This window comes from Chrysemys picta, chromosome 12 (assembly GCF_011386835.1).
Source record: "Chrysemys picta bellii isolate R12L10 chromosome 12, ASM1138683v2, whole genome shotgun sequence".
Lineage (NCBI taxonomy): Eukaryota > Metazoa > Chordata > Testudines > Emydidae > Chrysemys > Chrysemys picta.
This window is the reverse complement of record NC_088802.1, coordinates 44,998,236-45,021,121: the sequence shown is the minus strand read 5'-3', so window position 1 is coordinate 45,021,121 and position 22,886 is coordinate 44,998,236. Positions and strand designations below refer to the sequence as shown.

At 41.8% G+C, this 22,886-nt stretch overlaps 1 protein-coding gene across 28 annotated transcripts in view; it reads right to left on the bottom strand.

Moving 5' to 3' along the window:
* LOC101943672 (ATP-binding cassette sub-family C member 3) overlaps window positions 1–22,886 on the bottom strand; it is a 373,691-nt gene that overhangs the window by 39,603 nt on the left and 311,202 nt on the right. For 26 of the 28 annotated variants that reach the window (XR_010591763.1, XR_010591762.1, XR_010591761.1 and 23 more), the window contains 6 exons: window positions 9,084–9,260; window positions 6,319–6,444; window positions 4,941–5,078; window positions 2,984–3,109; window positions 1,808–1,869; window positions 188–319 (listed from right to left, as the gene is read on the bottom strand). Coding sequence is in view for 25 of the 28 variants with exons in the window: in XM_065562811.1 (XP_065418883.1) it covers window positions 188–319; window positions 1,808–1,869; window positions 2,984–3,109; window positions 4,941–5,078; window positions 6,319–6,444; window positions 9,084–9,260 (761 nt within the window). In the remaining 3 variants the exon portion in view is untranslated. The remainder of the gene's footprint in view (window positions 1–187; window positions 320–1,807; window positions 1,870–2,983; window positions 3,110–4,940; window positions 5,079–6,318; window positions 6,445–9,083; window positions 9,261–22,886) is intronic. The other 2 variants (XM_065562802.1, XM_065562804.1) reach the window with 1 other exon arrangement.

Sequence of the window (22,886 nt, the reverse complement as noted above, 5' to 3'; positions counted from 1 at the left end):
ATTGACTTAAGTGCTGCGCCTCTCGCGAAGATGAAGTTATTAGGTTTGTGTAGCGGGCAACTTACATCGGCAGGAGCAACGCTATAGCGTAGACCAGGCCTTCGTCCCTTTTCAGAGCAGGACTCATTTTTAATGTACAGACAATTTAGAGACCAATCTTGGTTTGCTAAAATGTGGAAGTACTTACTGTTTCCATTCGTCTTTTTGTTTATCCCACTCTTTATGCAGTTGTTGTACAATTATACTGGAGGTATCATCTTTATTTAGTGACCATAAGTCTTTATCTTCCAGAGGCCTCTTATAACCAAGAATTGCCATTCTGTATGAATATAAAAATAATAGTTCCAAATCCATTTGGCTGATAAAATTAAAGGCATCTATTAACATTAGAAACTCCAGTACCACTTAGCTAACAAAAGAAGAGGGATCTCTCTCTAAACCAAGAGTGATAATCAGATCCTAAAGCAAAAACGAGTTACAAATGCAGGGAAAGGAGGTCAAGTAGTTTAGGTTCCACGTTTAGGTTTAGTAAACAATATTTTTAAAACCTAATACATTATGGAAATATTGTCATGATTTTTAAAAAACAAGGAAATTAAAACAATTTAAAGAACAATAAAGAAACCATTTCCAGAAGTGTTTGAGTTGAATTGTACTACTGCATGAGAATGGTGAAGTGTTAGGATGTTAAAATAACTAAACTAGTTGAGAGTCACTATCTGAGCTGAATGAAGTATAAAAATCAAGAGACCATAAACAACCAAAGGAAAATGGGATTTTCCCCCCATATAACTGAAAATTATTATTTTTCAATGGCATATTTAGGGTGAAGTTGTCATAGCTGCCTAGGGGATATGGACAGCTAATCCTCATTAATTTCTAATAGGAGTTGAGCATTCAAATCCCTTAGAAACTTTGCAAATATGACACACTTTATTAAAAATGGTCTTACTGGGTTTACACACAGGACAATAAGAGGACATTGCTAATGCCAGTGTAACTATTATCACTGAAGCTGAAGCAAAAATCCCAGATGCCATCACCCTCAAAGAAAGTTTGAGTCTGGATGTGAACTTTGCAGTTGGCCCATCTCTCTATCAGGGATGGGCCAAAACTTTGGATCTGAATCCTGATCTGAACTTTGCACCTTGAACTCATGTGTAACACCAACAATTCTATTGTTGAAAGTTGTCATGCTACATAGAGGACTCGATTTTCTTTCCTTATTGTACAGAAAACCCCTTTACAAACACAGTACATGAAAACTTCCACAGGAAATTAAAGACATCCCCCCAGAGGTTGCAATATTATCCCTGTTGTGCAACATGTTCTTATGACTCACCAACTCTCTTGCCGTATGTTAGAACTCCGGTGCATAGTAAGCAAATTGTATATACTGTTTATTAGGCCTCTCTTCAGTTTCACCTCTACAGTTCTGAAAGGTATTATGAATCTTGTGGGCACTTTATGGACAGATTTTTAAATCTCTTTCACTGCTACCACTGGTGTCCTGGCACCTCTCAGGGGAAACATCACACAAGACTGAACAGGAAGCGAGTAACTTTATCCAGTAGATACTACAAGGGAATTTTTTGGCTGTCAGAAGTAGGGTGACCAGATAGCAAGTGTGAAAAATCGGGACGGGAGTGGGGGGTAATTGGCACCTATATAAGAAAAAGCCACAAATATCGGGACTGTCCCTATAAAATCGGGACATCTGGTCACCCTAGTCAGAAGTCCTGTATTTTTGCCAACAAAAATGGAGGTTATCCTTGGGGTTATAAAAGCCTTAGAAGGACATGCTCACCGTGTAAACCACCAAAATGTCATCTTTGAAAGAAAGCCTGAATTTAACTCCGGACATGGATTCTACAAGAAAGTTAAATAAAAAAAATAATTAAGAAGTTTAAAATAACAATGCTTCAAAAAGGACAAAACACATTTTAATCATTTTTGGACTATCATGGAGAGTAACTTATGCACTATGTCCTAATAATGACATAAAATTGATTTCTTTCATTCTCCATTTCATACAGGACTCCTTTCGTTCCTTAACAACCACACCTCATACTGCTTTTTAATCACACTTGTACAAAATGAAATGTCATTCTTTGCTTTCAGAAATGTTCGTTTCAGAAATTAATTCTATAATTCAGCATTCTCTCCCAGCTTGGTTCAAACATAAATCCAATTATGAAAACTGCTTAAAAAGATAGAGAAGCAATTTAACCTCTAGACAGCACTATTGTCTTATCTTAAGGTTATTCCTTATCCATCCTAAAGTCCTGTAGGAAGGGCTCATTTATTAATAAATTAAAACCCTAATGGCTTCACATATCATTAAGAGGACATCCATCAAACTGAAGTCCATCTCTCCAGAGATAATCCTTGGAACAATTAATATCACATTTTAATTCTCATAAATATATTTGCTGCTGCATAACAATTTAATAAATGAGGTGTGGTAATCTCAGTATTTCTAATAGTGAGCTCTATCTTCAGCCACCAACTGCTCTGAGCTGGATTTGAACCAGAGATCTAGTGGTGAAAGGCTCCATGTATCATTACCAATCTCCTAAACCAGTGTTTCTCAACTGGGGGATCATGACGTGTTGAAAATTTTATTATAATATAAAGCAAAGAAAATCTTGCTCCCCTATTCCCTGAACACAATTCCCCGTCAAGGGCAAGCATTCTCTGTCAACCTCTTGAAACACACACATGAACCAATTACACAGGATTGTTACTGTTACTACGGATGCATTTTTAATCTTAGTACATATAATGGGGGGGAGAGGAAAAGGAGAGGGCAAATTGTGAAAATTTTTGACTTCACGTAATGGGTTGCCAACCTAAAAGGTTGAGACACACTGCCCTAGCCACCTGAACACTCCTCCCGGTAGAGACTAATTACCGATATCTCCCTTACATGTCACCTAAGACATTCTATAAAATACAGTCAGAGGAATATAGCCGTACTTACAGGATCTGAATTAATAGGGGAGAAAAATGGAGGGTTTTCTTTAAAACACGAAAGGATCAGCTCAATGAGTATCAGTGCAAAGTAGCTGAAAAATGTGGTAAATCTGAACCTGTCTTTGATTTGGCCCTAGAAAGAGAAAAAACAGTAAAGGGTTGTTTTCATTAGACTCAATTCTTGTAGAACCTACTAATTTATTGAGCTTCTTTCTGGCAGTGCATTTTCTCCCCTAGGGCTCTATCCTGCAAACACCTTACTATGCGGAATAGTGCTTATAAATGTGGGTCCCTATTCATTAAAGCATCTAAATATGTGCTTAAAGTTAAGCATGTACTTAAGTCTCATTGACTTCAGTGGGACTTAAAATATGTGCTTAAATGCCTTTCCTGAACACGGATACTTTTCTGAATCAGGACTAAGTGAAATCTTTTTCAGAGATCCTGGTGATGATATGTGCAGGATCATGCCTTTAATCTACAATCATAGGAAATGTCAGATCAAAAGAGGAATCCATTTAGGCCAGTATCCTGTCTCTGACAGGGGCCAGTACCAAATGCCTTCAGAGGAAGGGACAAGAAACCTTGTAATAGACAATTACTGTACACTCTTCCCTTAGGGGACGTTTTTTTCCAACTCCTATCAGTTAGTGGTTGACTTACTCCTCATAGCAGAACTGTATAATCCCTTATACGGTTTTTGTTTATATCCTAATGTAATTGTGCACACTCTCATTAACCATATAAAATCTCTAATCCTTACAGTCAGACAGGGGGCGTTTCTGGCCGTTGGTGGTTGCAAAGACAATAGAAGAAATGTCGCCTATGGCTTTGGTTTAAGAGTCCAAGTCTGTAGGCCATCCAACCTCTTGATTTAGATTAACTGCAGAATTAGCCATTGATAAAGCCTCTTCCCCTAGGAAAAAGCTTTCGGTGCTGCATCATGATGTAATTCAATAGTTTTACTTATTTATATTAGCGAGATGGAATTTTGATTCTGTTTGCGTTTTAGCCTCCCGGTTACACTGCGAGGGTGAGAGGGGCCATAACAAGAAAATTCATTATTACTGTACTTGTTAAATTTACACCAGTTAATTCACAAGGGCATCCCACTCTGGCACGTACTATTTTCTAAACGAATATTGCACAGGCTATCATTTATAGTTCAATTCAAACTCCATGTTTTGCACAGCCCAGGATATCAAGATCTCGCCTACAGAAGTGATGATAAATAAATAAATAATCATTTAAATCACCAAATAGTGCAGAACTCCCATTGATTTTTAATGGGACCCGGATTTTATGCTTCGTGTTCTTAACATGCTGCTTTTCTCTCCAGGCCTTCAATTATCTAATCACTGAATCCATGGGACTTATTCAATAGCCAAATGGAAATTTGCTCTGATCAGGGATATGGCAGTCCCTCTCTCATTGTGGCGGAACTGGCTATGTGTTTAAACATGGATCATATCAGCACAGGTTTCTTTCCGCTCCCTCTAACTTTCTGATCTTTGCTTACAAAGAGTGAAAATCCTGTTCCCATCACATCAAGAGTTGACTGTGCAGCCCACAGAGTTATACAGTGCAGCCAAGCTGTATGATCCAAGCAGGGGTACTGGATATTAAGACATATCGCCTCTACTACCACTGTTCCCTATTTAAAAGGCTGCAATCTGCTCTACTGTATGTGAAACTCGTGCAGCCCTCAGATTCCTGCCAGGTGTCCAACGCATCCTTTGATTGAGCATAGTCTGGGCATTCCCTTGGCATGCAATGATATGACTCAAAAATTCCCTTTACATTACAGACAGATTGAATCTGATCTTTGGAGCCAAACTTCCCCTTTGTTTGGTAAAGTTCAGGTTCAGATATGAACTCTAAACTGGGTGACTCATTCCCAGCTATCCTTCAAAGACATGGTAATGCTATACTAGCTGTCCCCTACATAAGCACAGTACGTATACCTGAGCTGTTGCAGCAATGATCTTGGACCGGAAAGGACCCACGGCACAGAGAACAGACAAAAACCAGAATATTATGAGCACTCCTGAGGACTGAATCCCTCGCAGCCTCTCATACTGAACGAGTACTGTGGCTAACACCTGTGAAAAGTAAACACAGGAACACATAAATACATGCCCGACAATGCTTTCCCCGTTCATGCTTTCACTGGGTGCCCATCATAACCCCCCACCCCACTAAAATTACAAGTTTACAAACATGGTTTCTTGTGCACTTAAGGTTTAGTCGTGCTCCCATGGAAGTCAATCACAAACTTTCACTTGCCTAATGAAAGCAGGACAGGGCCCTTGTGAAAGAATTTCTCTCCCTGTTTTCATGGACTCGGATTCAGAAATTTGTTTTTTTCTTTTAACTGAAATTTCTCTTGTTTGTGCCAAATTAACATTAAGGGTGAACGTATTTTTAAACTTTGTTGGTTCTTCACCAAAAAGTTCACTTCTTCCGTCTAGATAGGTGAAATTATAACCGGTCTATGAATGTTTTCATCCCACATAAGGAAGTAAAAGCTCAATGGATAAGGATTAGCATTTCATCTTCCCGTCCACAGTTCAAAGCCAGTTTGAGTTCTTAAATAAAATGCTTTTGGTTTCTGTCCAATAAAGACCCAACAACAATATAAATCAGAGGCACAGTTTGACAGAGGGTAGAATAATGCACAAACAGGGCTGCAATACATTGCTTTGCTCAGGAGAGGTTAGAACAAACCGAACATAAAAGACAAGTCACTTTCTCTACACAACAATCACAAGTAAGGTAGCATGGAGAATTTTACATTAGGAAATAAATGATGTAGAACAAACCCTTCCATTAAACTGACATTATTAATAATCTCTTCAATGGAGACTGTTTGCACTGGAGACTTTTTTCAGTAAGCAACGTTTTTCATACATAAACTCAAAAAATATTAATAATTCGTGTAGCAACTTTTTTTTTTTAAATAGAGAGAACATTTAGTGGCAGTGGAAGGTGTTGGATTGACAGTCCTCCCAAAGTTCTGTTTGACCACCAGAGAGACATAACATGATGGAGCTAGCAATTCTGCTTCACCCCACAGCACCCTGCGATCCTGCCCCAACCAATAAGAGCATCAATTCAAGTGTTGGGAAGGTAATTCAGTTTCCATGGCCCATCTAATCCTCAACCTCTCTGCTGAGGCTGTCAACATTGGATCAGTTCAAGTGGTTTTGGTGACCAGTAGAAACCTGTCGTTTAGAGGAGACTGCACAGAAAGGTTTTTCTACCCCATTAGTTCACAAAGGGTTACCTCATATCTGCGAAAGCTACTCCCATTAAGAGTTACTGATAGAAATGCATACTAACCATTGTGATGCCAACAATTAGGGGAGTGACAAAATAGACAGGGGGTGGGGTTCTGCTTTGTAGGAGTTCGTGGAAGGAGAAGAATAGGTCTGCCCAGCACACACACCACAGCAGAACACCTAAAATCTAAAAGAAGAATAAGTGTTAAACGGGGAAGGCATTTGATAAATTCATCTCCAGGTGCAGATCTGCAGAGTAGTTAGATTTTGATCAACGAGAAGCTGATTTAAAATAAAACAGTACCATTACTTCACCCAGGTGAACAAAACCATGAGCTATGTCAAGGAAGCGTAAGTTCTTATGTACACTGATTTATACCAATTGGGAATCTGGTCTCATACTTTTTGGGGGGAGGGTGTGAATGTGATATGGACACAGACATACATACCTGCCTATTTTCACTATATTGATCAGTTGTAATTGGAAATCCAGTGGTACAAATTTGAGAGAAAAAGAGATGGGACTAGTGACAAGTGCTCTGGACTGGGAGCTACGAGTTTTACTCCCGGACTGACCCGTATTCTCTTGTGGTCTTGCACGAGCTATTGACCCTTTTCGCATTGTTTTCTCCTTGGTAAGATGCGGATAACAATGACACTGAACCACCTCACAGGGATGTAATGGGGCCTAAACATTGTTTGTAAAGTTCCTGAAATAGAGAAGCTCTCTATATAAATGCTAAATATTATTAGGCATTTATAGCTGCTTGGAAAATCCCTGATTCTGTTTTACACATATAGGGTGAAATTTACTCCTGAGCGGAGGCCCAGCACAAGAGCTATGTACCACTTAAACCCTCAAAATAGGTCTTAAGTGAGGATTAAGTGGTCTCGTGCTGGCCCTTTGCACAGGGGTGAGTTCCAGCAAGCCCTTCTCTCAGGTCTCTGCATCTATCTCCAACCTCAAGAGCATTAACATCCTTTACATTGCTGAGGTGTGTACAAGCCTTAATCTTGTTATTTTAACCCTTTCCCCTCCTTTTGTTTACTCCCCTTACTTGGCTCATCCTATTTGCAGGTAGATTCTAAGCAGAGGAGGTTGAATTCAGGGTTGTAATCAGTGAGGCATGAAGTGATTCATCACATATCTACCTTATGTACACAGTGGCTGGTGGTGGGGCTTAATGGATTTTACTGGTCCTCAGTGTTCAGCTCCCGATACCCTCGCAAAGCATTTCATTGTGCTCTATAAGATTAGCTAATTAATATATTTACAGTGTGCAAAGGGAGCTTTTATCGCTACCTGCCTTTGCTCTTGAGTTGGCCATTAGGTTTTCCATTGCTGTTTCAGTTTCTGAAGTTATAATCTAAAGAGATGACGGGGTGTGTGTGTGTGTGTGTGTGTGTGACAATTTCCCCCGTGGGTTGTGTTCCATTCATCTGGAGCTAGGACACAGGGCATGATGATACAGCAATGTTGTATTCTCTAGGTTACAATTCTTGTCAGCATATATGCCAGCATCAAGAACGACCCGAAGACATCAGGGGCATAGCAAATCTGTTTGGAGTTCAACCAGCCCAACAACAAGATGAAGGCTTTGGGAGGTCCACAGATGGATTCCACGTGACATGAGTTATAGCTCCTACGCGAGAGATGGCTCGCAATGATGCATGAACTGAGAAGGTGAATGGAGAGAAAGGTGGCAGCATCTGCAGGGTAGTTCCAGTGTTACTGTTCACTAGCCGGAGGGGGTGGGGGAGATATGTCACAAACGGAAGAGGATGGAGATAATTAGAAAAATTTTAGAAAGCATCTCTGTGAAGGGCAGTGTGTGAGCTTCCATAGAGAGGACACCTGAGCCAATTGTCACGGTACTAGCCTATGACTTGAGAGACCTAGATCCAATTCTCCATTCCACCACAGACAACCCTGTGGGACCTTAGGCATGTCACAGTGAGCTGGTCTATTGGGTGGGGTAATTCGCGCTACAGGGGTGTGATTTTTAAAGTGCACTAACATGTTGCACATTAATTGGTCCTTGTAGACCCTGCTAGTGTGCACTAAATATTCCCTGGTGTGCTTTAAAGCAGTATTGTTTCAAACAGTACTATGGAACCTTTACTGCGCACTAATGCCGCACATTAGTGTGCTTCAGAAATTACACCACCGTAGTGCGTATTGCCCCACCGTGTAGACAAGCCTTCAGTTTCTCTCTGTAAAATGGGGATACCGACCTCACCGCGGTGTTGTGATGATATATACATTGAAGATTATAAGGTGCTCAGATATAGGGGTCACGTAAGTGTGACTGATCAATCCATAGATAGATCGACAGATAGCTGTACTAAGGAGATCATCGTGATGGTACGTAAATTGACACTGGAGGGCGAACTCTCACTGCACCAGCCAAGGAGCGGGAGCTCTGCTTATCCAAGCCAGAGAGAGGGGTAGCTTGTAACCTCTGGCGACAATGCCTAGGTATTTCGGGGATCTCTGTGCATATTGTTACCTACCATGAGCCCGATCCAGCTGCCCTTACGTGCACCCAGACCTCATTGAAACCAGTGAAAGTGGCATCAGCCTTATGCTTTGAGCCTGAACCCAGACTTGGCCAGGGCAGAGACTGCCCTTCATTATCAAACATTTGCAAAGCTGTATTGATTTGCTAACTTTAATCTAGAGGCAGATAAGGTCATTGATCTTCCACCTGGTACTGGGTTCCCCTTTTATGCACCATTTGCCTTGAATTTGCATGTCTTTGCTTCCACTCCCACATGTGACCTCAAGGATACGCATTTGTGCAGCGAGTTACAGAAAGATCTTACCGTCTTGAACCTGCTCAGCATGGAGAGTACGATGTATCCTCTTTTGTAGTGTTTTAGATAAAGGAGATAAAAGGGTAAGACAGCCCAGAGGTAAATGCTAGGGATCCATGCTAAGATGGTATTCTGAAAACACGGTGTTAGGTCCGGATTGTTGGTGTGCACCGAAATGTTGGGATCCTGAAGAAAAGATGCATGGACATGAATTAGTGGGGAGCCTTGCTGGCTACAATGGCTGTTGAAAGGAGCTACTTCCGGACTCTGCGAGAGGGTGTAGGGGCACTGAGCTGCTGGAGGTGCTATTCAAAAAAGATGCAAACCCAAGTTCCTGATTGTGACGGATTTGGAGCTGCTCTGTAATAACTGATGAACACCGCATGTTGGCCTTGTTATTGGGGTATTTACTGTATGAATATAAGGGGTTAATACAGTAGAGGGCTGTCTAGAGAAACAGGTGGCAAGGAAAAGAATGGCGCAGGATAGCCAACCTACAAAACTGGTTTGGACCAGAAAGGGTCAAAGCCCAGGAACACAAAAGAACAAAACCAATCCCCCTCCCCTAACCTATAACAGGGTTTAAAATGGGATTCTGTCTCAAGAAAGCAGGTTTTTTGGGGAACTAGATGGAGACTCAGGGACGTGCTAGGAGCTTCTGGAGGAGCGAGGCCTACCTAGGTCATTATGACAGCGTGGTAGTGCTTTCGGATAGATACACATCCATGTAGACAGTTTGTTGTTTTAAAATCCATTTTTCTCTAAAAGCTTTGTTCCCACTGGTAAAACAAACAATACTTGTGCTTTAAGAAGGCCATCTGATCGCTGTACACCACTGGTCCCAGAATCCCAAACTCAGTCAGAACTGCTGCATAAGCACCATGGATACACAAACTGCCATAGCCCAGGGCCCCATATAAGAGTGGGAGAACTGCGGAATTGCACCTCAGCAGATGTAAACACACCAGGCCTGGCACCTGTGGGCGTGCACTCAGGGACCAGTGAAGGGACAGACGTGCAGAGAACCCTGCAACTGTGACACTGATCTTTTGTGACCTTTGTCCCAATAGAAGGGCTATGAGTAATAGTTGTAAATGTTGTGTAATCCCATACAGTAAATTCCCCCAGCTAAGCCTGTCTATTACAATGACGACTTCTAGCTTTGTAACTTAGAACAAAAATTTACATATTGTATTATGCAAAACCATTACATTTACCTGTATTTGTTAGGGTTTCGTTAGTTCTATTTAAAAAAAGGTCACCGTAATCTATAGTTAGTGACATTACAGCATTTGTTAGGCTATTCTGAGTCTAGGGCACCCCAGTGTGCATTTCACGGCACTCCCAATTTGCAGCACAACTTTGAAATGACACTTTCAAGGTAAAAATCTTAAATTTGAGGGCTCATCTAACACGAACATCTGGTATTAAGAGAGATCATCAGGTTTAAACAAACTATTTGTTGAGAGTAACTTTGAGAATCTGGAAAAAGGCTGCATTTATGGCCAAAATCTTGACCTTCTTACTAATCCGCCTGGAACAATAAGTAAATCCCTACTGTAAACAGAACCCAATAGAATACAGATTGTGTGTAAGAAGGAAAATCTACTTCCTTGCAAACATCTTTGCTTGCTAGCTTCCTTGCTACACTTTCCATATGCAACTCCAGATGTTGAGATTCTTGTTCCCAGTTTGTACCTATTGATTTGAGAGCACCTTCCGCAAATAAAAAAGTTAAGAGGGTGAATAATTTAACTTGTCAAAACTAAGAACCAGACATTTCACTGTAGTTAGTGGGAACTTGTTTTCTGTCTTATCTAAGTTAGCTGATAACAGTTACATCTTAAATGAAGTAGATAATTTTATAATCTCCCCATTAAAATCTTCTACAGCTTGATAAGTTTTTACAGGAAACTTAAAATTAAGACCTATCTGAAACACAGATAAATGTTATATATGTATAAACCTCTTGCTATGTTTGACTCTGTGTTTTTTGGACTTCCAGCTATCAATATAATTGCAAACTTCCAATTATCCAACTTCCCTTGTAAACTGATAACTTCTCCAAATGGGCTTCCAGGCAATTTTATTTGTTTTTCTTCCAAATTAAAGAAAGAGACTCTGAAAGCAACAGATTCTGTTTACGTGAATTAAACAGCTGCAATCTGCTGATAAGGCTTAGAGTAACCATAGTAGTCTATGGTTTCAGAGTGGTATCCGTGTTAGACTGTATCAGCAAAAACAACCAGGAGACCTTGTGGCACCTTAGAAACTAACAAATTTATTTGGGCATAAGCTTTCATGGGCTAAACCCCACTTCATCAGATGCATGGAGTGAAAAATACAGTAAGCAATATATATATTATATATATATATATATATTATATATATAACAGCACATGAAAAGATGGGAGTTGCCACACCATTAGGGGCTCGTTCACCTGCACATCTACCAATGTGATATATGCCATCATGTGCCAGCAATGCCCCTCTGCCATGTACATTGGCCAAATCAGACAGTCTCTACGCAAAAGAATAAATGGACACAAATCAGACATCAAGAATTGTAGGATTCAAAAACCAGTAGGAGATCACTTCAATCACCCTGGACATTCAATAATAGACTTAAAAGTGGCAATTCTTCAACAAAAAAACCTTCAAAAACAGACTCCAACGAGAAACTGCAGAACTGGAATTAATTTGCAAACTGGACACCATCAAATTAGGCCTGAATAAAAACCGGGAGTGGCTGGGTCACTACAAAAAGTAATTTTCCCTCTGCTGATTCTCACACCTTCTTGTCATCTGATGGGAATGGGCGACATCCACCTTGATTGCATTGGCCTCGTTAGCACTAGAAAAGTAATTTCCCTCTGTTGATATTCACCTTTTCTTGTCAACTGTTGAGAATAGGCCACTTCCACCTTAATTGAATTGGCCTCATTAGCACTGACTGTCCCACACTTGGTAAGGCAACTCCCATCTTTTCATGTTCTGTAATATATATACTGCTTACTGTATTTTTCACTCCATGCATCTGATGAAGTGGATTTTAGCCCACGAAAGCTTATGCCCAAATAAATTTGTTAGTCTCTAAGGTGCCACAAGGACTCCTCGTTGTTTTATTCATAGTAGTATATGGTCACACTGATGAACTGCTAGAGATTAGGCAGTGTTGTGTCAGTTTATGAGATATACAAGGTAGCCCCTTTGACAAACATAACTACAAGATCAGACAGGCAAATTTCTAGCAGGGTTGTCTGAATCCTGGTAGTCGCACAGTTTAATACTGCAGCTTTGGCAAAGATGAAACGAAGACACTGGGCTACATTCTTAACTGGTGTAAGAAGGAACATGTCCTCTGACTTCAAAGGAGTTGTACCCTTTTATGCCACAGTCAGAATCTGATCAGCTGGAGAAAAGGTTTGGGTTTAAGTATTACGCAAAGGTTGGGGGTGGGGGGGCTTAGAAGGATTTCTATTTTACCCAAACCATTCTATCCATCCCTACAAGCAACCTCTGTCATGCATAAAGGCAGTGAGGTAAGCAAAGCCGAGGGCAGTCAGACCATTATACTGTAATTCCCTACAAAACCACACAACACCACTCTCTCTCTCTTTTCTCCCTGTGGGAAGGTTTCCTGCAGCTAGGAGGAAAGTAGCAACACTTGCACTTTAAGAGACTCATAAGCAAATCTGTTCCCTGCTCCAAGCTTCCACCCACTCAACCTAACAGGAGCATGAGACATCCTAACAAAGTGGACAGTCACAAACCTCCTTCACAGCAGGAACTTGTCTCTTAACATTTATTTAGTCAGAATCCTTGTTTCCAATTTGAATTGCTAAAGCAACTGTCATCTACCTTGTACTTTGTTTTTGTCTCCGCTAGTAATTTTGTTCACTGGAGAGAGCATGGAGGAGGGATGAGCATTGGAGAGGGAGAAGAGTTACATGAGACCAGCATACAACAAAACAAGACTCAGACATCATTTAATTTATTCAAGGTAAATAGAAAAGAAAAAAGCAAGGTCCCTAAACTTGCCCTTTTTTATGACTATGACCATGACGAAATGGGTCTCCTTATGCGTGAGTCACCTACTGGAAGCACAGACTTACCCAGGAATCTGCTCCAGCCCTCCATTCACTTTGATCTTTAAACAAAGCCAGTTTATTCTATTCCGGGGGGGGGGGGGGGGGCAACCTGAGCCTGAGAAGGAGCCAGAACTTACCAATGTACATTGTCAAAGAGCCACAGTAATACTTCAGCAGCCCTCCCTCAGCTCCCTCCCCCCCGCCCCCGTGCTCCCAGCACCTCCCACCCACCAGCAGCCCTGTGGATCAGCACTTCCCCCCTCCTCCCCCTGCACCTCCCGATCAGCTGTTTCATGGCATGCAGGAGGCTGGGTGTGGGGGGAGAGGAGCGAGGATCAGCAGGTTCAGGGGAGAGGGCGGGAAGGGGGGGAGGGGTGGCAGGGCCTGTGGCAGAGCCAAGGGTTGAGCAGTGAGCACCCCCCAGCACATTGGAAAGTTGGCGCCTGCAGCTCCAGCCCCGGAGTCGGTGCCTCTACAAGGAAGCGCATATTAACTTCTAAAGAGCCGCATGTGGCTCCGGCGCCCCAGGTTGGCCACCCCTGCTCTATTCCCTTTGAAATGCAGACTGTATGGCTGCAAAGCCCATTCCGGGTACGTCTACACTGGAATTAGACACTTGCAGCTGGCCTATGCCAGCTGACTCAGGCTCACGGGGGCCCAGGCTAAGGAGCTGTTTAATTGGGCTCAGGTTGCAGCCCGAGCTCTGGGACCCTCCCACTGCACAGGGTCCTAGTCCAGACTCCAGGCCAAGCCCAAATGTCTACACCGCAGTTAAACAGCCCCTGATCCCTAGTCCCGTGAGCCTGAGTCAGCTGGCAGGGTTTTTTAACTGCAATGTAGACATACCTTTTGTAGTAAGATGAGGTCCTGAAACATAAGTCCTTGTATCAGAGGCCTGGTATGAGGCCTAAGGCCTGAGCTAAAGTAATGGTCAAGACTTTGCTGTGAGCAAGAGGCAGGCCCTGCTCACAGAACCTGGCATGAAGAGGGCTGATGTTGCAAAAACACACATACCTAGAAGATACTGGGCACAAGTGATATAAACACGTGCCAAGATGGTACCAGAACACTCCCAATACTAGCACATTCCTCAGATAAGAAGAGCATGCTGATGCATCCTAAAGACAGGGTTAAAAGGAGAATATGATGGATAGGGTTGGTTTGTTCGAACCAACATGTGCAAGGTGATAGGCAGCAACTTACTACGTAGAGGGGTTGTACCTCAATACGTCAGGAGTGAGATGTAACCTGTGTATAAGAATGCACCCGAGGGGTTGTCTTTGTCTGGCCTAAGGGGCAGTGGTACATCCTGCCACTGACTAAGCCGATCCATTGTCGGGAAGCACATATGTATTAGCAAAACTGTAGACATCTGATCCGGGAAGCTAGAGACTGTGTTTCGTTTGGCAATAAACCTGGCCGGGTGCCTTTGTACCTTATCGGAGTCTGTGGTCATTGGGGTTTCTCTTGGGGTCTGCTGTGCCAGCTATCTGCACAGAGCCAAGGCAGCACGCAGAGGGAACACACGCATGCAGCCGACTGTTATCAACATTGATTAGAGCAGAGCACCACCCTGGTGACATCTGACGACACCTTTAAAGGTCTGCGTTAGCTCTTATTTAAACAAGACAAAAGAAATTGCACAGCTACTTTCAAACGCCAAGGGAAGAATACCCATTGAAAGTCAATGGGGCTTGTGCGCCGAAATCCCATTGCTGCTTTGGAGAACCTCCCCCCTAAAACGAAGCCTTTGCTGATAATGAAGGAGACGCTGACCCAGCATGAACAGGGCAGAGAGTACAGAGTCAGTGATGAAAATGAACAAGCTCTTTACAGCAAAGCTGAACTAATGGGGCACCTTTCCGAATAGCAAAGGCTAATCTTGCTTCCCTTCTGCATGTGAGCAGCCCCATGACTTCAAGTCACCTCCTTTCCAGTATCTATATACCATTGTATCTATGCATCTATAGACAGATGGGGGACTTCAAAATTTTCACTGGCCAGAGACTGATAGAAAAGCTGGTGACCCCTTAGCAAGAACCATGAACAGCACCTTGCTAAGAATCCCCAGTACCTTCCTTCTTTAGCAACTATGGGTGGCTGCTAAGCTTTCTGGCAGATAATTGGCCACAGAGCTCACTACTGGGCTTTCCACTCAGCTTTCATACTGACCCCCAACTAGTAGGTTTACTCCTCTGGCTTCTGTGTGTCTGATAACATTTTCAAGCCTTGACTTCTATCAATCTCAGTGTCTATCAGGTTGCCCATCATTGTGGTGTCTCAGCAACTTACAGGGCATGAAATAGTTAATAAAACCTAAATATTTATGGCCAATAAAAGATAACGAACATAGGTGGAACTATCTATAAAGCACTGAAAGTATCTAAATAACAGACGATGTTCCAGGGATAACCTAATTTGTTCTTGCTGATTAGCTATTTCAGGAGAGGGGAGGGAAATGCTGACATTCTATTTTGCTCTGAATCAATGAGTTAGGTATGAATTTTGTATCAGCAGGGACACTGGGATCCCTTTAAAATCTCTCATCAGACTGAAGCAATTTTCAGGGAGCAGCCAGTTACACTTTACTGCTGAATTATAATCCATCGCGCTAGTGACAAAACCTACATCACCACGAAATCTCAGTGCAGAACATCCCAACTAGGTCATCGCTGTGAAATGTCACTAAACAGCCATCAAGCCGGTGTGTAAAATGAGGGGACTGCGATCCAGAAACACACAAGTGCAAAGATACTCCCTGCATCGCACCCCTCAAACTTCCAGATGCCCCGGCCCTATTCGCCCATCTCCTGAACCCGGCTCTGCTTGGCTTAGAGACTTGATGCATCTCATTCCAATAGAAAGTGAGCTCAGACCCACAACATTCAGGAGGAGGACCTAAAAGCTCAGGGATGTTCACATCTGGCATTTTGCTTCGGTCTACTATAGACAGAAGGATGATTTGCTAAATTCAGATATAAGCTCTGTTTCAGATTTCAAGCCCAATCCCCACCCCCAGTTTTGGGGATGTCTGCCCTTTGCTGCTCTGCCTTCCTAAAAGTCCTGTGCATTTAGGGGCGTGTGAGAGTTTCACATAAGGGTCCCTTTCAATAACAATGATCGTCACATCTGCCAGCAGCTCGCTCACCCTACAGAAGATAGGGCAGAATCTGTAGAAAGTCACTGAGGGATCACCTCTCCCCCTCAACTGGAGCTGCCTGGGGGAAGGCCAGGGAAATTGCTGATTGCCACCTTCTTTCAGAACAGGATCTTCACAAAGAGGATGGGGCAGCCTGCGTCTCTCAGCAGAGCTGCAGAGAAGCTGCTCATGGCTTACTTCTCCACAAGCGGCAAAGGCTTAAGTAGGATAATTGGCAGCCCACTTCTTCAAAGGAGCTGTTGAGAAGGCTCTGGCACCTCTCCCTATCCCAGACTGCTGGAGTTCCACAGCTCCTACAGCCTGCAGAAGGCAATTTGGCAGCAATGTTTTTTAAGCCTCACCACTTCTGCTGTAGTGATAATGTGCAACCATCTGGATGGCTATGCTGTCAAGACGCAGAATTCTCAGAGCACTAAACTTGCCATAGTTTTATATTGTCCTGATATTAACTCACTGGCTATGGAATTTATTTAACCTGTAACTGCACTCGACTATAAAGACAACAGAAGAGAGACTAGCAATGTCTGTTATTGCATTATGACAGAGAAGGCCTCTCGATATTGCATGCAGGTCGTGAACTTGTTGTTTGCCTGCTAATCAGTCAAGAATAGCACCAAGAACACCCTTCCTCGCTGTGGACTTGAATCACCTCTCTTATTCTAGTCTTAGTCCTTTGTGTTTATCAAACCTCCAGTCAGTACTCCGCTGTGTCAGGATCAGGATTTTGATTACCAAGTTCATTTCACTTGACCCAGATTCAAATGGGAGCCAGATTTCAGGCAGGCCATCAAAAGGTAGAAGCTGTGAGCAGCATTAATTCGCTGCAGTGCACAGTACTCTCCCACCATCTTTTCCCCTTGCGGGGGGAGGGTGTGTGTGTGTGGGATTTCCCTTGAAAAGGTCACTCTTAATTGGACATGCCCATAATGCAAACTGCAATACATTTTAATCTACACTGAGCTACTCATCCAGGGTCCCATAGTGCTTTATGACAGGGACATTAAACAATGGGGGCAGGAGAATGACCATGAGTCAGCACAAAGCTTGGCTGAAAAAAATTAAGAAGGGGAAGGGGATTCTGACCCATACACACGGTTCTGTGGGAACTTTCAAGACCACGAATGGTCTTGACCTCTGTTTTAAATCTTACCTATCCTCTGTGCTATGATCCAGATATCAGGCTAATGGATATTAAAAAGGAATCCCTCATGCTGGCTTTAAAATGTTGACTTCACAGTATGAGAGGTACAGATGTTACTGTAATAATGCTCCACCATATACCTGCAAGGCAAGCTTCATATAGCTCAGAACTAGGGGTAGTTTAATAATATTTCGTGTGATTTGGGCAATTATTTTCATTGAATTCATTCATTAATATGTTATTTTCTCACTTTAAAGAAAAGAACTTTGAGATAAAGTACTGGAGTACAGGTGGCGTCATGAGAGCCAAAAGGAAAGATACATACAAATTCACTCAAACCATTGGAAAGGTGAAGGCCATGGACACAAGCAGAAGATAACCAGCATTCACACAACGGACAAGGTTAATATGTACCACACTATTGACTTGTGTTGGTTATCACTATTTGGTGCGTTATTTAAGGTTAACGTCAGAGTGGCAGGAGGCTGACACAAGAGGAGAGCAGCAGAGAAATAGAAAAGGTTAGAATAAGGGGAGAAGAGAGGAAAGCTGATAAAGACAGGTGATGGATCTATGGCTCAATGGGTGATATTCATATCCCATGTTAGATCTGGTAGAATTCATCCACTTTAAGTGATGAGGAGACCATTTGCTTAGCTCTGTTGCTGGGTGAATAATATTCTGAAAAGAACATTTATTGCAAATTCTGGCAATTTTTTTTTTGCAGTATTTCCCTCCAATATCATCTCACCTCCTCTAAAACAGAAAATGTGGCCTTGTGGTCAAGGCACTAGACTGGGACTCAGGAGATCCAGGTTCAATTTCAGGCTCTGCCACAGACTTCCTCTCATACGCTCTCTATTTCACATTTCCTCGCCTGTAAAGCGGGACAATAATGCTTTCTTTTCGTTCCTTTGCCCCACCTTCTGTCTATTTAGAAAGTGAGCTCTTCAGGACAGGCACTCTCTCTTTTACTATGTGTTTATACAGCACCTATCACAACAGTACCCAATTTCAGGGGAGCCTGTGGGCAGTACCATAATACAAATGATTATAATTCTGCTCAAGGTCTCTAGTGAGCTGTTGAATTCCAGAAGCCCTTTCACCTTTGGGAACAAAATAATTTGCATTCCTAAAAAAAAAAAAAAAAAAAAAAAAAGTTATTTCACCCTTATATACAGAAGCCACAACATGCTTCATTGATCCCAAGGTGATTGTTGTTCAACTCACTTTCTGCACCTAATTCTACAAATGAAAGTTTTACCAGGGCAAGGGTAATGATATTATCTACTGCTTGCAACTATGTCATAGCAACTTTGCTTATCAAAGGTGGGGTCACAAGGAAACAAGAGTTTATATTACCACAAGGCTCACAGACTGTTAGTTTTTCGTGTGTGCGTGCACCAGATCTTAGTTTACAAAATGCAATGCAGAGTTTGTTCTCTGTGCTAGTGAAAGACAAAACATTGAAAACGTTGAGTTTTCATTTCTAGAGGTAAAAATATAAGGATTTCCTTAACGGTTTATTTTACTGTGTCAAACTGACCTTAATAGAGTTTGCAAAGAGGACACAATGCTGAACCAAATTCTGTCATCGAGAGTCCCACACAGAGTACTGCCAACTCTATGCATTCAACAATCATAGGTCAGACCCCTAAACAATCATGAGAATGGCTTAAACATCATGTTTAAAAAAAAACCCATAATATTTGTGTTCTCTCTCTTTGCCTTCTGGCGCTGGACCATTAGGTTACACTGGGGTTGCATTTTCAAGCTTTTCTCTTCAATTGTGAGAGTAGGAACTTGAATTTTTTTTTTAAATGAAAGCTGAGATTCTGCTGTAATCACAATGCCAGGGATAAGACTTTAAGAAAAGCATAAAGTATCATGAAGCATGCGATACAAACGTGAGAGCTGGCACTACTGCACACGTGCATTGGGCCAAACTCTGCCCTTGGCTGCAAAAGGGCGAAGACCAAAGGACACATGCACACATACTCAGAGTAATGATTCCAATAGCAGCAGCAATATTGTGGTTTTGAATCACAGGATGGTATTGCCTTGGAGAGAGGGCAGTATGGAGCAAATAAAGTGATGCAAGGTCTTATGAATAGATCAAGAGCAAAAGCAAAGGGATTTGGGATTATTCTTTCCAGAAAAGAATCAAGTCCAAGTGACCTCATAGGAAGTGTTGAAGTTACACAAGGCAGAACGAAGAAAAAGACCTCGGTTAACTGTCCTAACCAGGAGCCTAACTTCTGATACCGTTCTTGGGGGTACAACTGAGCAGGTTGATCTGCTTTGACGAATAGAGCATTTGAAGGAGGGGTGTTGCAAACTGAAAAAATTCCCATCATCCTTCAGCTAAGAGGGGGGCAATCCTGACAGTCAGAACAAGAGTAGCTTGGTTAGAATCAGGACTGAAGAGCTAAAATGACAAAGGTGGCAGTTTCTGCTCCTCTTTATACCCCCTTGTCTACTCCATTGTGCACTGGCACACTGGGTATCCAGCTAGAGAGAAGGGAGACGGACTCACGCTCAAGCGCCAGATCAAAGGGGACTGTTGGCAAGAAAGTTTCTTAATGCTGCTTGGATTGTAGCAGAAGAGGGAACAGTCAAGCTAACAGATTCACTGCAGTGCTGATGAGACACAGGCAGGATCTGGTTGAAGCGGTCTTCAGTATCACATTAATACAGGTGTTCACGGATGTAGTATCCAAAGGCCACATGTCACTTAAAGTGACTAAGTGCTCATATTCCTTAGTTGCAGTGACAATGTTCAGATGAATGTCAAGTCTTGTGGGCAAAGTCTGAAGCAATCAAATCTAGTGGCAGGTTAGAGGTAGATGAAACAGTTTGGCTATGAGTTTATACACTGAGGTTAAGGCACATGGGATGCCTACAGAACAGCTTGAACTAGCTAACTCCGACTGGTATTGCAGCAAAAATCATATGCTCTAAAGGCTAGACTTCAATGCCGATACTCATAAAAATAGGCCCACTGGCCTCAATGGGATTATCTGCGCAAGTAATTGCTCACCAGAAACATCAAGAGCTCCACAATCTGGTCCTAAACCATGATAAACATCATTGAAATGTAGTGAAAAGGAGCTTACAAAATATGATTTCAAAAGTCAGGATATGACCCCCTCCCTCACTTGAAAAGTCTTTTCATCTATTTTTTTTTTCCTAAGTGGAATTGGCTGCCCTGTCCAATAGGGCTGCCAAAACAGGGAGGGAAGAAAGATGGGATCAGACCACGACCATGAAAGAAAGCGATAATCCTGTAATGGAAACTGGAAGAAAAGCAGAACTGGTCTGTGAACACTGTCACATTGTTCTGCCATTGAACAAACTGCTTCCATGCATGTTATAATTCTTGTGCAATATAAACCCATCAGCTTGAATGGGAGGCTTGTTAAATAGTAACCAATTTTTAGTGTACAAGAAATACAACCCCCACAAAAAATCTAGTTTAATTTAGAATTGATGTCTATAAGCCAGAATAACTACAAACAGTTCTATTGACACCTTTCATTGACAATGCCTTGCTTTTCCCTTATCTCTTATAGGATGCTTTCTCCATATTGGAACAGTATGCTATTAATAGCACACAGAAGTATAAGAGACCCATTGAGTCCATCTCCCTGTGAGAATAAAGGATGTATCAGACATTAGACAAACACGATGCTTGAAGTCCAATGCTGAAGTCCTCATTGGCCAACATTATCTAAGAAAAATTTTAAAAGCAGCTAAGTGACGTAGTCCCACTGAAATATGTGTGTGTCTAAATCACTTAGGTACTTTTGAAAATGTATCCAATATTCCCTAACACCGGTATAGCAATTTTCAAGTTCAAAGTGCTTTAAAAATATTAATTATATATAATAAATAAGACGGAAGATTTTTTTGTAAACAATAAGGTGTAGAGATTTTTTGCAGAACAGTATTTTAAAACGTCTACAGAAAGAGCAGGCATATCTCTGCAGATAACTGATTACAGAACACTGGGAACTGTGTTACCAGAAAAACTAGTCAATAACATTAGCAGAAAGAGATGGTGTTAGGCTATCAAAGTACAAGCTAAGGGTCTGATCGTGCAGTTGGAGCTACACAGCAGACCCTGGTGCACATACAGAGTTCCCTGGCTCCAATGAGGTTCTACATGAGAGCAACAGTTCAATTGTGTGGTGGGAGCCTAAATGCTTTAAAAAAATTAGACAGACAGTCTTGAAATATTTGAATGATATGATGCTTTTTGTATTTCACTGAAGAGGAGATACTTTGTGCAAAGTGAAATACTGCAGGTCACTAATCAATGCACAATTTTGACCAGTTTGTTTACTGAGACAAAAATCAGGAAATGCATATAAAAAGGAAATGCTACATATTAAAAATTAAGCTGGCTGCAATTTTTATTTGAACCTTTTTTCAACCAAAAAAAGGCCTTTTTGCAAAACTAAACTTTTTTATGAAAAGATTTCATTATTTTCAACATCATCAACCAAAACCCAAAAATGTCAACATTTTAAATTTGTTTGTGTTTGTTTTTTCTCGGTCTTCTTTCCCCTTCTGTATTGAATACAACACAATAAGCGATATCCAGGGTTTGGAGGGTTTTTTCCCCCATTTCACTCATTTTCTTTCTCTCCCCCATTCTCCCATTTTTCCTTTCCCCACTCTAACTTTTCAGCAGTTTAGGAAGTTTGGAAAATTTACAAAATGGCAAAGAATAAAAAAGAGCCCGATCATCCATTCATTCAATTGCATGGGGCTGGCGAGGATGCAGGGGAAACAAACAGACATTTTTAATTCCAAAAGTTTCCGTTTTTTATTTTTGAAAAACGATTTTGCAAAAAATTTGGGGGAAAAAATGAAAAAAAAATAAACATTTTTTGAAACAAAAATGACTTCAACATTTGAAAAAACCATTAAATAGTTTTTCCCTTTTCCAACCAATTCTAATAAAAATGCTAAAGGATATATTCACTAGCATTTGAAATGGCTGAGAATGGCATGAATTTTGTTAAGTTGACCTCAGCTCTGATCCTGCCCTGAGATCAGCGAGGGGTCGGGTGTCTGCCCATATGGCCCTCACTGCAGGATCAAGGCCATGACATTCAGAAAAAAGAAAAAGATAATTATAAAGATGTCTGGCAGCTGTGACGGCTGCTGTTTCCTTTAGCTCAGCCAAGTGAAGTATAATTGGACATAGGCCCACCATGTACAGTTAGATCATCAGGCTAGGGCTTCTTGTACTATTAACACTTCCCCAAGATGATTTTTTGGGGAGGGAGGCAATTAGGTCAACTGTCCCCAATTCATTGTAAGAGCCTTCAAGGGAATAAGCTACCTGACATCTCCCTGCCCCAAGTAGCATCATATCTATTAAGATAGATGGCTTTCCAGTAGGAGGTGCT